Source organism: Monopterus albus, unplaced genomic scaffold, assembly GCF_001952655.1.
Source record: "Monopterus albus unplaced genomic scaffold, M_albus_1.0 scaffold41.1, whole genome shotgun sequence".
In the NCBI taxonomy this organism is placed as follows: Eukaryota; Metazoa; Chordata; class Actinopteri; order Synbranchiformes; family Synbranchidae; genus Monopterus; species Monopterus albus.
In genome coordinates, this window is record NW_018127921.1 from 176,430 (window position 1) to 189,173 (window position 12,744).

The window sequence follows — 12,744 nt, forward strand, 5'->3', positions numbered from 1 at the left end:
CCCTGAGATGAGGATTAAAGCATGTGGGTGTTGTGTGTGCAGCCGAGACACGGTGCCCTGCGCGCGCTCGCATGCAGCAGTAGCAATCGGCGGAGGGATTTATGTACACCATCACCACGATTACATGAGAGTACTCCCTGGGAATATAGTACGGCCATGCACTGACAGCTAATAGTTCAATGTCTCTGCTACAGAATTTTTCCTCAACAGTAACATGTCCGGGATTGCACCATCTGTTATTTATGTAAACAGAACCCCCCCATCGCTCTCTGCTGCGCTTCGATCTGCACAAACTAGTGTGAATCCATGTAGGGAGACCACAGAATCAGAAATGTCCTTGTTCATCCAGGTCTCGGTGAAACACATAATGCTACTCTCCCTGTACACCTTTTCCACTCTTGTTAGCGCCGTTAGCTGGTCCATCTTGTTGGAGAGGGACTGGACGTTTCCCATAACGACAGATGGTAGACATGGCTTGTACCTCCGTTTCCTCTCTATACAGAACCTTGTTAGGTTGTCCCAAGGTTCTGCATAGGTGAACCAGTCTTCCATAATTGACCCTTTCTAATGAGAGGTATTTGTTTTTGTCTTATCAACTGAGACAAGACCAGTCCAGCTTTAAGGAGAATCAGAAAGTGTCTGATGTGACTGGTGCAGAATCAATAATTATGGGACTGGGGGTTTTTCTCTGTGGCCTCATTTACTTTATTCAGGGTAAATGTGTCTTATAAAGAGGAATGTGCTTTGAACATTTGCTGTCATGCACATTTGGTCCTTTAAATTCTTATAGGACATATATGGATATGTGTGTATCATGCTATAACATGACTTTGGGTTCAGTGTCTTTGTTAAGCACACTAACACATGGACAGGGCTTGTACTATGAGCCCTGAGCCACAGCTGCCCAGTGTGAAACTGTACTGTGGATTCAGGTGTGGACTGGTGGAACTTGCTGTACTAAAGAGTGATGATGTATTTAGTCATATTTTGTTTAAATGTATTCTTTTAGTCCTTATGTAAGGTGTTACTGTAGCTCCCGGTCTGTATGATCTATTATTAACATCAATAATGCTGTTTATTTTATAACATACGATTATTAGACCAGTTAGAACAATGTCTACTACTACTGGTACAACTTTTCTAACAGTACAATCTCAACAATGTTTTGGTAACAGCATCTCAGATTGTTTTAGGTTCAGTTACACTACATTAATGTTGGTTTAAGTTAAGGTAGGTCAGACTCATTTAGCTTGAGTTCATGTAAGTGGAGTTATGTTAGGTGAGGCTTGATTAGGTTAGTCTGGGTTGGCACAGGTCAGGTGAGGAGAACGCACAGCACTATTTCATTGTTCTCTTTTGTTTTAGGTTTATATTGTTTAGATTAGCTTTGATTTAATTAGGTTGAACTATGAGAGGCTAAGTGGGAATAGCTTAAGACCAAGCACAATGTGCACAACGTCTGTGGAGATTCTCAGTCATTCAGGTCATGGTTGGTTCAGTTGTCTTGTTTGAGTGTTTTAAGTGGTTGCAAGGGCATTTCTAGGTGGCTGCCAAGATCATTTTAAACATTTTACCTTTTTATTTCCCTCCATTTTGTCCCCTCTTTTTTTTTAGCTGCTCTCTCTTTTTTTGTTTACCCGACATATACGTGATTGCGTGTATTTAATACAATTTGTAGTCTCCTGAATTTTGATTTTGGGGGGGCATGTGGGGCTGTAGTGGGGAGATCAGTTATCTCAGGTTATATCAGATTGCTGGCTTATTTAGCTTTTAACAATGAAGAGAATTCACAGTTCCAGAACACTTACTCTGCCAGCGTACTCCATCAGAACTGTTTGTTACAGATGGAAAGATCTGACTTTATGAAGCCGGCTTCACACCCACAATGTTTGCTGTTTTGCTAATATTTAACCAGTATCATGTCTTCCTCATCATACATGTCATGGCAATCAATCTATTAAGCCCTTTCCAGACATTAATGCTTACCAGGGGGGTATTGTTTTATTAAAACACCTTGGTAAATGGACTGTATTTATATAGCACATTTTTTCCACAGTGTGTTGCACTGGCCAAAGCACTTTACAGGAGATGATACACCATTCACACACAACATTGACAACAGGCTGCCACACAACGGCACTAGTCAAGCCATCCGGAGCAATTCCTGGTTCAGTGTCTTGATCAGGGACACTTAGGCATGCGGGGAGACCAGGACTCGAACCACCAACTTGCTGGTCAGGAGACAACTGCCCTACCTCGTGAGCCACAGCCACCTCCAAGCCAGCCACATTGTTTACATTCACCATAGTTCATGGGTGTTCATAGTTCTTTACATTAGTCCTCTGACCCCTTCTCTGTGTCACCAGGTACGATGAGGAGCAGGCGCAGAGCGAGAATGTGGACCGTGACCTGCGTAGTCGCTCAGGTCAGTCAGTGGGGTCAAAGGGCACCAAAGGGAGCGCAAGCGTTCGTCCCCCTGCTGCCACCTGGAAGTGAGGTGATACTGCTGAATCATAATGACTTCCTGTAGAATATGTCAGGGTCCAACAGTGGGGACAAGGGGGATAAGAAAGAACCACCCAGACTGTTTTTAGTCTAACTATCCAGTGGAGGATTGCTCTCTTCTTTTCTCTCCATATGTCACTGACTGAAGCACAGGGAGAAACAGCTATACTGCTGGTGGGGAGAAAAATCAAATATGGGGCCATTTGGAGAATTTAAACGCTGGAGTTTGCAGCTATTTGTATGCATAATGATGAAGATCCCTCTCCTTGGATGGCTAGGGCTTCAGTAGGAGCTGCAGGTGAGACAATGGTAACTATACAAAATTTAAAATGAAATTTGTAAATTGAAATTCATCACTGGGATTCAAATAAACTGATAGTCAGTGGATAGTTACTGGGGAGAATTGACAGTACTAAATGTGTGGAGGCCTGAAAATGGAATTTAATAGACTAATGTTTTTATAAAGTCATGACCAGTGTGTTTATGCAGGAGGTTTAGTGTTGAACTCTCTTGCACTTTGTTACTTTATTATTGCTATTTGCTATTCTTGCATATCAAATTGGACCACTGACGTAATTTCTCTTGCACCTTTAAAATCTTAAATAATAATATGTGCTGGAAATGTATGCATTCTTAGCAATCGGTGGTTTATTTTCTGCAACTACTGAAATACAGATGCTGAAAAATTGAATGTCTAACGTGTTTGTTTAACATGATTTTAGAGAAACAAGGGTGTTGATTCAGTTTCCATCAGTATACTCACCCATCAGTTGAGGCTAAATGATCAAGATCTTCATAAAAATGACTTTGTTTCCTCAAAGAGCATCTTTTTTAATGGATGAAAACAGGTAGTGAAAAGCATCCAGACAACATGTTTTTGTACCTGAATTGCGATGAAATCCACCTGTTAATACTGAGACAATATTGCTCAGCCCAATTCCTGATGCAAAAATCATGCTGCTTTTATGTCCGAAACATTTAGTGATTTTTGGTTTGAAATAACACAGTCCTCTTTACGTGCTTTTTTTCTTTACTTGATATCATTTTATTTTAACCAATTTAAAGAATGGAGCTGGGTTTTTTTGTTCTTTGTCACTTCAGTGGTGAGGGGCCCTGTAGCCTTTGATGAATCTAATCTGTCTGGAGTGTAGATTAAGCAGAGGCCAGTCCTAAAAAGAAAAATGGCTTTCTATGGTTTCACTGTTGCTGCGGCAGTAAAGTAGGTCTCTGTATGACACTGTTCCGTGACCTTGAAAGTCTGCCACTTCCTCATCGCAGCACGTTTCTTCTGGACCTGCAGCTTGTTACTACATGTAGAACAGCAGCTTATCAAGCTGCGTAAGTCATACACATGTTGGTAGCTGTGTCCAAATTCCTCTAAGCACCTTATCTGTATTAGTCATTGTTGGGGAGGAGAGATTAAATTATGTCAAGAGCGTGTCTGTTTTTATTTTTGCAGTAATGACATTTGTTTGTATGACATTCATTATTCCTTTTCATTTTTGCCTTTCTTTTAATAAAATATCCATGTTGGTGCTGCCTTGACAATGTTTATTTTCAAGCAAGAGTAAGGAGGAAACATGTTTTTATGATTTGGGTGGGCTGTTCCTTTTAAAGATTTACAACAATTTAGAGCATTCTTGGAGTATTAAAGATTTAGTAACAAAAAAGGTTCTTCAAATTTGTGGACAGTTTTCTCTCTTGTCCTCACAAACTGCTAGTGATAATTTAAATATACAACTCTACATTTGACAGTGGGCATTTCACAACTCTGCATTAAATATATCAGTTCTGTGCCTGTGCCATGAAGAAAAAGTATATTTGCAGTGGATGGGATTCATTATAAGAAACATAAGATCATTTAAACTTACTGTTCAAAAAAGGCACCTGAGTCTCTCAAACAGTGAATTTGTGTTTGCATACCGTCACTATAATTTGCATGATACATATACAGTATTTGTGCAATTTACTTTACATCTAAATACAGTATGTGCCACAGTTGCTGTGTTATTTAACCTGTATATGATCTATGACATAAAAAACCACTGAATATCTGAAATTGGTTGCCATAGACTGGTATTTTTAAAACTTTAACTAAGGCTCATTGTCAGCTGGTTTAGAGTATTTGGTTTAGTCTTCAATTTTTGGAATACCAGTGTAGCATAATATAAAAATAAAACAATATACAGCAGACACTGCAGGTAGTGCTGGGTCGTTGGATGAAATATGCTGCTGTCATGTGTAATGTGCATTGTGCATATCATGGGTATTTGAAGGCGAATGTAACAAATGTTCACACGTCATCATCTAAGACTGTTTTAAAAATGACCTGAACTGAATTGATAGAATAGTGTTAACTGAACAGATGGGCTAAAAAACAAGAAATCATCCTAACCAATCCTTTGATGAGTTTAAAAGAAATTCAACTATTCCTCATTTTGTCAACGACCACTGGAAGCCTCTCAATGACCTCTGAAGGTCCCCAAACCTCATAGTGGAAATCATTAAGGTGCTTTTGGATAAAGTAACCAGAAAGTTTTCAGGGGATGTGACGTCAGAAGGCGCACCTCGGCACAGTTTGCGTGAAGTTTGCGTTAAATAACACAACATCGGAAATCGCTTGATTTCAAAATAAAGGTTTGACACTTGGTTTCCATTTCGCCATGGACGCCTCATTTCCAGAAACAGCTGTGGTTGTTGCTTCAATGGATTTTATCCAGTTACCACCTAATGTTCTATGTTGTTTAGTATGATAATGGAGTTATTTTTTTACATTATTTCGTAACCCTTAATTTATAACTGTGGTACACGTTATAGTAAAATACTTTAACAGAAGAATTTTGTCAGATGTTTCCCATGTATTATTACTTGGTGAGAAATTATACAGATCTTATACTTTAGTAAATGTAGCTGTATAACTATGTAGAAACAATCTGTTACAAGTTAAAGTTGTGTAAAAATCTTACTTGAGTAAAAGTAAGTTACAAGTTAAAGTGTAAAAATCTTACTTGAGTAAAAGTACAGAAATATTATCACCAACCTAGAAGTGGAATGCTCATTATGCTGCAGACTGGTCCCATCAGAATTATGTTATTATATAGCCTATTGATTCATAAATGGATAAGAAGCATTTAAATGTACAGTAGTATCTTTTCTAAATGGAGATAGTTTTACAGGAGACATATGCCTATAATGTATGAGAGTGTTGATTTGTTCATTTCACAGTATATGAGATATAATGTGTTAGGCATATTTATTTTACAATATGTTGGCTTCACGACCGGACATTTGCATAACAATATTCAATCATTCATATTCTAGGGAAGCTGTACCTATAGGGAACACTGTTTATAAAGTAGGGATAGTTGTACTGTACGTTTTGTATGTCTCAGTTTGCAATGTAACTGAAAAAATGACTGCATCTCTCTCTGAAATCGAAATACTAAACGTAAATCCAAATACCTTAAAATTGTACTTAAGTACAGTTCAATAAATGTTCTGAGCTACTTCCCAGCACTAAAAGACGATAGTATTCGTTTGTCGTCTTATTCTGAAAACCTTGTCCGGATGTGCAGTGCCTTACTGTTAGCGAACGGACGGTTGTAGCAGTCAGTCGATCGATGGTACCGCTGCTTAACGCAAAGACAGGCGAAATAAATTGTAAATTGTAACCAAAACGACGTTTAATCTCTCAGTTAATTATAATCTTTCAAGAGGAATAAAAGTGTTACAGGTAAGCTTACACGGATACTTTTACATAGTACAGTTTAACTTTTTACTGAAGGTACTGGATGTTTCGCTAACGTTAGAGCTACAGGCTAGCCTTAAAGTTGAGTTACTTCCCGATGGAAGGAGGCACATTTGATGTTATAAAAACTTTAAATGAACGATTAAGTAAAAGTTGCACTAATGACAGTACGGTAGGTGTTTCACGTGTTTTAATAAGATGTGTATAAGTAGTTCACCACTGACTGTATCTGCCGACAAAAGGTTGCGGTAACTTTGGCAATCTATTTCAGAGCCTTAGAAGTCCACAAACATAACGTTAGACTAGCACCGTTAGCTCATAGTTTAGAAAATGGCACTAAAATTAATGTGGGGCTGTATGTTCTATGTATTACATGTACATGTCTTGTAAGTTGTCTGAAGACGTTTTGCCTCAGCTGTCTAGTTTTGGCAGAGACAGACGCTTGTTTCATCGCACGGAGTGGTAAAGGGCGGGGCAGGTTTCGCAAGTAAAGATAACCTCCAGGTCCATGACATGTTATCCCGCATGGTATGCTCACAGAATTACATAACTGCATCATTGCTGTGGAGGATTATGGTGCAGTTAATGCTCAAGCTCCATGCTCTGTCCAGTGGGTGTTTCAGTTTGACCCCATATTCCATTTTTCTCCCCGCCAGCAGTATAGCTGTTGCTCCCTGTGCTTCAGTTTGTTCAGTCCTGACTCCTGTACTACACATTTAACCTACTTGGTATTTACAAAAAGAAATGTTAAGTGCTTTTTAGACTCAGGGCATTGGTGGCTGTAATATGTTGGTCTTTTACAGTAAGATATTTGTCATCATGAGGTCATTAATCATGTGAAGAGAGAACCTGGTCTGTCTCATGAGGATGACAAGTCAATACTCATGATATTGTAATGAATCAGTGGAAGTTATCAGTCATCACAGTGGAGAGCTTGAAATTTTAGACATGCTTAGTGAGGTTTTGTAATAATGTGGGTTGTGTATGTAGGAGATGTGGTGTTGTCAGAGTAAAGCAGTAGTGAAAGCTGTGTTGGTTCCCTTTTTCTTGGGTTGGGTGGGGGGGTCAGGTGAACACAGAACCGTGCTAAACTTTGAATAGGATTTCCAATTTAAGCTAAAGAGTCCCTGCGTCCTCATATGAGGACCGCACAGCTTGGGTTTCCAAAGCTCAGGACTCTAGAGGTTAAGCTAAAGGCAAAAAACAGGAATACATGCAATTCATGTAGTTAGTGAACATCGAAAGCAGAAGGAGTTTTTTTTACACTCTACCAAGTTGACCACAGTTGGTTTTTAAGCAGAAATGGAAAATAATAACTGGGTCCCACATTTAAAGTGTGAATATTTGCTGATTTTCTGCAGTAATGATAAAATGAACATCATTTGATTTTGGACTGTTGATCAAACAAAATGGGCAATATTAGGGAAAATGCCATGTTTTTTTTCTCATTTTCTTTGACTTTTATAGACAATGTTAATTTATCTAGAAAATTAGAGCTGTAATGATTAGTCAGTTGACAGTTTTGACCATTAGTCATTTTTTAAGAATAATGTCAAACATCTTGAGTCATTTTTATATTGTAATAACACTTTTTATACATAATTTCTGCCAGCTTCTTAAATGCAAGTATTTTCTGCTTCTCAGTTCTATATCGCTGGTTTTTATATTATTGTAAACTCAATATATTTGGGTTTTAGGACTGGCAATATAAAACAAGACATTTAAAGATTTCACCATAGGCCCTAGGAGATTATAATTTCCATTTTCCTGACATTTTATAAACAAAATAAATGATTTATTTAGGAAAATAATTGTCAGAGTATCTTAATGCTTAGTTGCAGCCCTTATTCACAGGCCATATGGTTACTGGATTATAGCCTAAAGTAAAAGAACTTAAAATTATTTCAAATGCCTAACTGTGATTCTGTCTTTGTGGGTGAATTTGCTAATGAATACATAGCAGATTAATTTCACTCATTGCATTCTCCTGAAGAGTGTGCAGCATGTAATACATCACATGATGCTGCTGCGTGTGCAGTGGAGAGACGTCCACAGGTAACAGTGCGGAATTCGCCTGGTGGTGATGTCAGGAGCTCCCTTTCCCTGTAATAATAAATTTCCCCCCCATTATGTTCCCCTCTGTGCTGTTGGCATGTCCAGTGGAAAATGCTTGAATGTCTGGAACAAATGCCATTGTGTTTCCCTGACCATGGACCAAAGGGTTTCTGAGCAGGCAGCCTGGTCCGCGATGTTGAGTCTACAGTTGACCTGGGTGTTGGCGGACCAGCGGTTTCATTGTCTGGTGTTTTGGTGCTGATTGACTGTAGTTTGAAGCTCTGTTAGTGATCTTTCTCTGCACTGATGCAAGTCTGTAATGAGACATTTGAAAGACTGTTCCTGTGAGATCAGCAGGGCTGTACAGCTGTTAAGCTCACGTGAGGAAGGAGGGCACATCAAGGCCAGGAACTGAGACTGCTATGGAAACAGCTGACCTTCAAGCTTGTGTGTACTAATAGAGAAAGATGCAAAGGAATAATTGTATTTTTTCCCCTCTCTTAGCCCAGTCAGGATTTAGCAATGACATGCTGTGAAACTTCAATATTGAAGGGATAGATCAGCTCAACTGCACTTGTGTTATATTGCTTATGCAACAAAAGAAGGAAATGGAAACAGATCCAAAAAAAAAATTCCTGGCCAAAAGCAATGAGTTAACTTTTTTTTCAGCTTGTTTGTAATCTTCATAATTAGCATTTGTGCTGCTTATTGAATTTCATATAGCAGTTATTAGAGGTACAGCTAACACTTCCACTAGTTTTTTGGATTAAGCCCATGAAATCCCTCCAACAGTTCATAAGCCTAAAGAAACATGTTAGAACTGGGAGGATATATTGGCTAATCTATTAGTTTATAGACATAATATTAATCACAAATATAATAATAATAGATTAATCATGTAACCAGTTTTTTTTTAATAAAAAATGCCAAAAATTCTCAGGTTGCAGCTTCCCCAGTAGGAGGATTTAATACCTGGACAATTTTCACATGGAGCTGGCTAACAACATCATCCGTGTCACTAGCACTGCTGTGTAGTGGTGGTGATGCAAATATTCAAATACTAAAATTAAAAACGATTACCTCCCCACAACAAACATTTGAATGCTCGGATATTCGGGGTCAACCCTACTTTTTACGTTTAATGGGTGTATTCAATAAATACATGAAAGATCATGACTGTGTTTTATCAGCTTAGAAATATTCTATTTTTTATATATGTGAGTTTGGTGAAGATCAGATCACATTTCTTGACCAATTTATGCAAAAAAGAAATTGCACACTGCCATTACTTTTTCTTGTGACTATAGTTGTAGATAGATTTTCTGTAAGTAAAATAGCTAAGTAAGTAAATAACTATTTGGCCCAGCTCTTAAGGCCGGGGCACACACATGGCGGAGGAATTTTAACCTGGATTTTCTTTCCAGGCCCATAAACTCTGGAAGGAAAGTAAGAAATGTCACATTTTCAAATCTTGACAAAGGAAGTCGTGGCTTCTTATTTAGACAAAACATGTAAGCTGTGGGTTCTTGCTTACATTGACATTCAGGCAGACAAGACTGGGAGGTCTCGGTGTTCAGCGGGAAACGAATCATGACACACCAAGGCCTCAGGATAACTCCACTTACTGCATGAATTTCCTCTCAACAGCTGTTGAGATTGTGTGACAATGTGGCAATATCCTTGTACTTTGTCCATATGAGTTTGGTCTCAAATTGGTTCAAGTCTGGTTCACTACTGAAGTTTAAAGGTGTATTAAGTAAGATTTTACATGGGGCATGGTGTTTCTCAGCTATTTTACCCCCCTCCATGACACACTACTGCCTACAGCCCTTCTGTTGCAATTCCAGCTCCTCTACCCTGTGTTGTCAAAGTATGGTCCTTAAATTATCTGCACCTGCCACCTAGCCAAGGTTATAAGAAGCAGTTTCAAACTGCATGTAGTCATTTCAAACAGCCAGCCATGGAGGAGTTTTCAGCAGTTAGTCTTAAATGGTGGCTGGCAGACCGAAGAGTTGGCATTCTTCTGCGCAGAGAGAGTGACAAAGAAAGGGCAAAAGCCAAGGTTAACTTCGCTCTGGCTTTAATTATTTTGAGAGTATTAAAAACAACCAAAGGATTCAGGTTTGATTCATATTTGGCGTTCTTCCTTCTGGATGTGTTAGCATCTTAAGATAATGTGTTTGTTATGGCAACATTAGTGCTTTCTGTCACCGATGCACTAACCACAATGTGCTATTGGACTGGCAAATTAACTTATTACGCTAATGCTGGGTTCAGACTGGAGGCTGCATTTTGTACAGTTTGTCATAACCAGGAACCCATAGTTTGCATTTTTACTAAGAAACAGGACATGATGGGAGGGGCAAAGAGGGAGAGGCTTATGTTTCAGTGTGTCAGTTTGTTTTGAGTCTCACTAGACCTTTTGGTGGCTGAAAAGGAATTAGGTAGTGGAGCTTTAAATAACATCTCTTAGGTAGGAATCAGAAGGAAAATAGCTGTCATGTCACAAACACAATCCTTCCTATGAGTCACGTGTTTAAAAAGGTGATTTATGTGTGCCATCTGCACCATGTACCACTCAGGTAGGTCTGCTGGCACTAACATATACACCACACAGCTTTAGCACAGGCATGCATGTGCCTGTCAGCTGTGTATATGCTCTTCTCTGCGGTCTGTGTATCCTTTTGTTTCCTGCTCCTTAGTTCCATTCATGACACCCTGTGTGACTGACCCCCAGAGCACTCTGAGAAGCATAAACATGGTGAACAGAGAGTTGGCTGATGGTTTGTGGGAAAGAATTATGTTCTTGTATCCCGCTGACTTTCCAACATGTTGCATAGCCTATCTCTTCCTTTGGTTGCATCTTCTTCATCTATCTCTCATTTTCCCTGCACCACTTGGAAAGCTCAATGGAATCTCATGTCTGTTAATCAGATATGACTCAGGTCTTCTTATTTCCAGCAGTTCGCATTCATGTGTTTTTAATAGCGCATTCTCTGCCTCTTCCTCCTTTTAGTTGGCCGCTAGTTTCAGGAATCTGCTGCTCTCTGACTCATCATTTACAAATAAACAAAATTCTGATATTTATTAACCCTCCTTCTACTTTGAAACAGCGAAACAAGTCTCATCTGTGTTAATATAAATGTGTATGTTTGTAAATAGGTTAAATGAGTAGTTGCAGTGTGGGAACTTATTGAAATTGCCATGGTTCAGTTTATACATGGTAGTACTGATCAGTGCATGTGTCCACTTGTATCTTGAAGCTGGTGTCAGTAACCAAATTCTACCATGTTCAGTACATTTACTTATCAGCTGTTAGTGGATATCACTGTTGTTTGATTATGTAATCTTGAAACAAATAACCTCTTCCCAGAAGTTTCTGCAGCCTTGATGAAATCATGCATTTGTTGGCAAAAGAGTAGGACTGTCCCCAAATAGCTGCATAGTTGAGTCGAGTCATTAGTTGTGAGGCCTGTCAGTCCACTGAGACCTTCTAGTCAAGCCTTTGTTTTATTTTATTATATTTAATTTTTTTCAGCCACTGTGCATTACAATACAAAGTAGCCCAGCCCGGTAGTTTGTCATCCTCTTCTCATTTTGGTGTGCCCAGCAGCAATTTGCTCAGTCTTTTCCTCTGTGGTCTGGGGGAATACCCACTTCAGCGGTGACACTGTCTGATGCACGGATGTACATTAAGGTCAGATCTATTCAGCAAATTGCAGAACGTGATGAAAAGAACAATAAAACCCACTAGGGCAAGCCTATTAAAGGAGAGATTGGTACTTTTTTGCAAGTGTTTTCAAACATCATGGTCTACTTTTACAAGAGAAAAGACTTGTCATGATGATGTGACTAGTTTTGCAAAGCCAAATATTATGTGAATCCGTTCAAGATTAACAAGTGACCCTGTTAACTGGTGACTTTCAGCAGAATCATCTCTCTTAAGGTTGGGGAGTAGGCAGATCAACTTGTGACCACTGAAGACAAGATCATTTTGTCTTCAGTAATTCCAAAACAAAGTAAAAGCCATTGCACACAGATTATATTCTAAGATAAGTTGTTGGTAGTGTTGTCTACTAACACACAGTTGTGTAATATAACACACGTAGTGGAAATTATTGAAAGGTACACACATGATGTTGTTTCTTTTATTATTTTAAGACAACGGAAACTGACCCTAAAGTGTTTCTGTGTTCATCAATGCATTTTACATCATATATAGTACATAGCCGTGGTGACCACAAGATAGTCATACAGCAACTTCTTGATTGACTGGGGAGAACATCAGTTAGTGACAACACTGTCTGTGCAATCAAGATGATATGGGAATGTCCAGCTGCAGCCATGTGAAACCAATTAAGTCAAAAAGCTGTTCAAATACACAAAACAAACAGTTGTTAAATGAAACCTTGTAGAAATGTCCAACTTAAGTATTA

The 12,744-nt window shown here is 38.9% G+C and overlaps 2 protein-coding genes across 6 annotated transcripts in view; both read left to right on the forward strand.

Annotated features, from left to right (window-relative positions):
- The window catches only part of ttll1 (tubulin tyrosine ligase-like family, member 1), a 14,727-nt gene extending 11,534 nt beyond the window's left edge, over positions 1–3,193 (forward strand). For all 5 annotated transcript variants that reach the window (XM_020599637.1, XM_020599633.1, XM_020599638.1 and 2 more), the window contains one exon: positions 2,367–3,193. In XM_020599637.1, coding sequence (XP_020455293.1) covers positions 2,367–2,496 — 130 coding nt within the window. In that variant the 3' untranslated portion in view covers positions 2,497–3,193. The remainder of the gene's footprint in view (positions 1–2,366) is intronic.
- A 2,869-nt stretch (positions 3,194–6,062) lies between these two features.
- Positions 6,063–12,744, forward strand: part of pacsin2 (protein kinase C and casein kinase substrate in neurons 2) — a 21,324-nt gene continuing 14,642 nt past the window's right edge. Inside the window, exon 1 of the mRNA XM_020599600.1 lies at positions 6,063–6,238. The gene's annotated coding sequence lies outside the window, so the exon portion shown is untranslated. The remainder of the gene's footprint in view (positions 6,239–12,744) is intronic.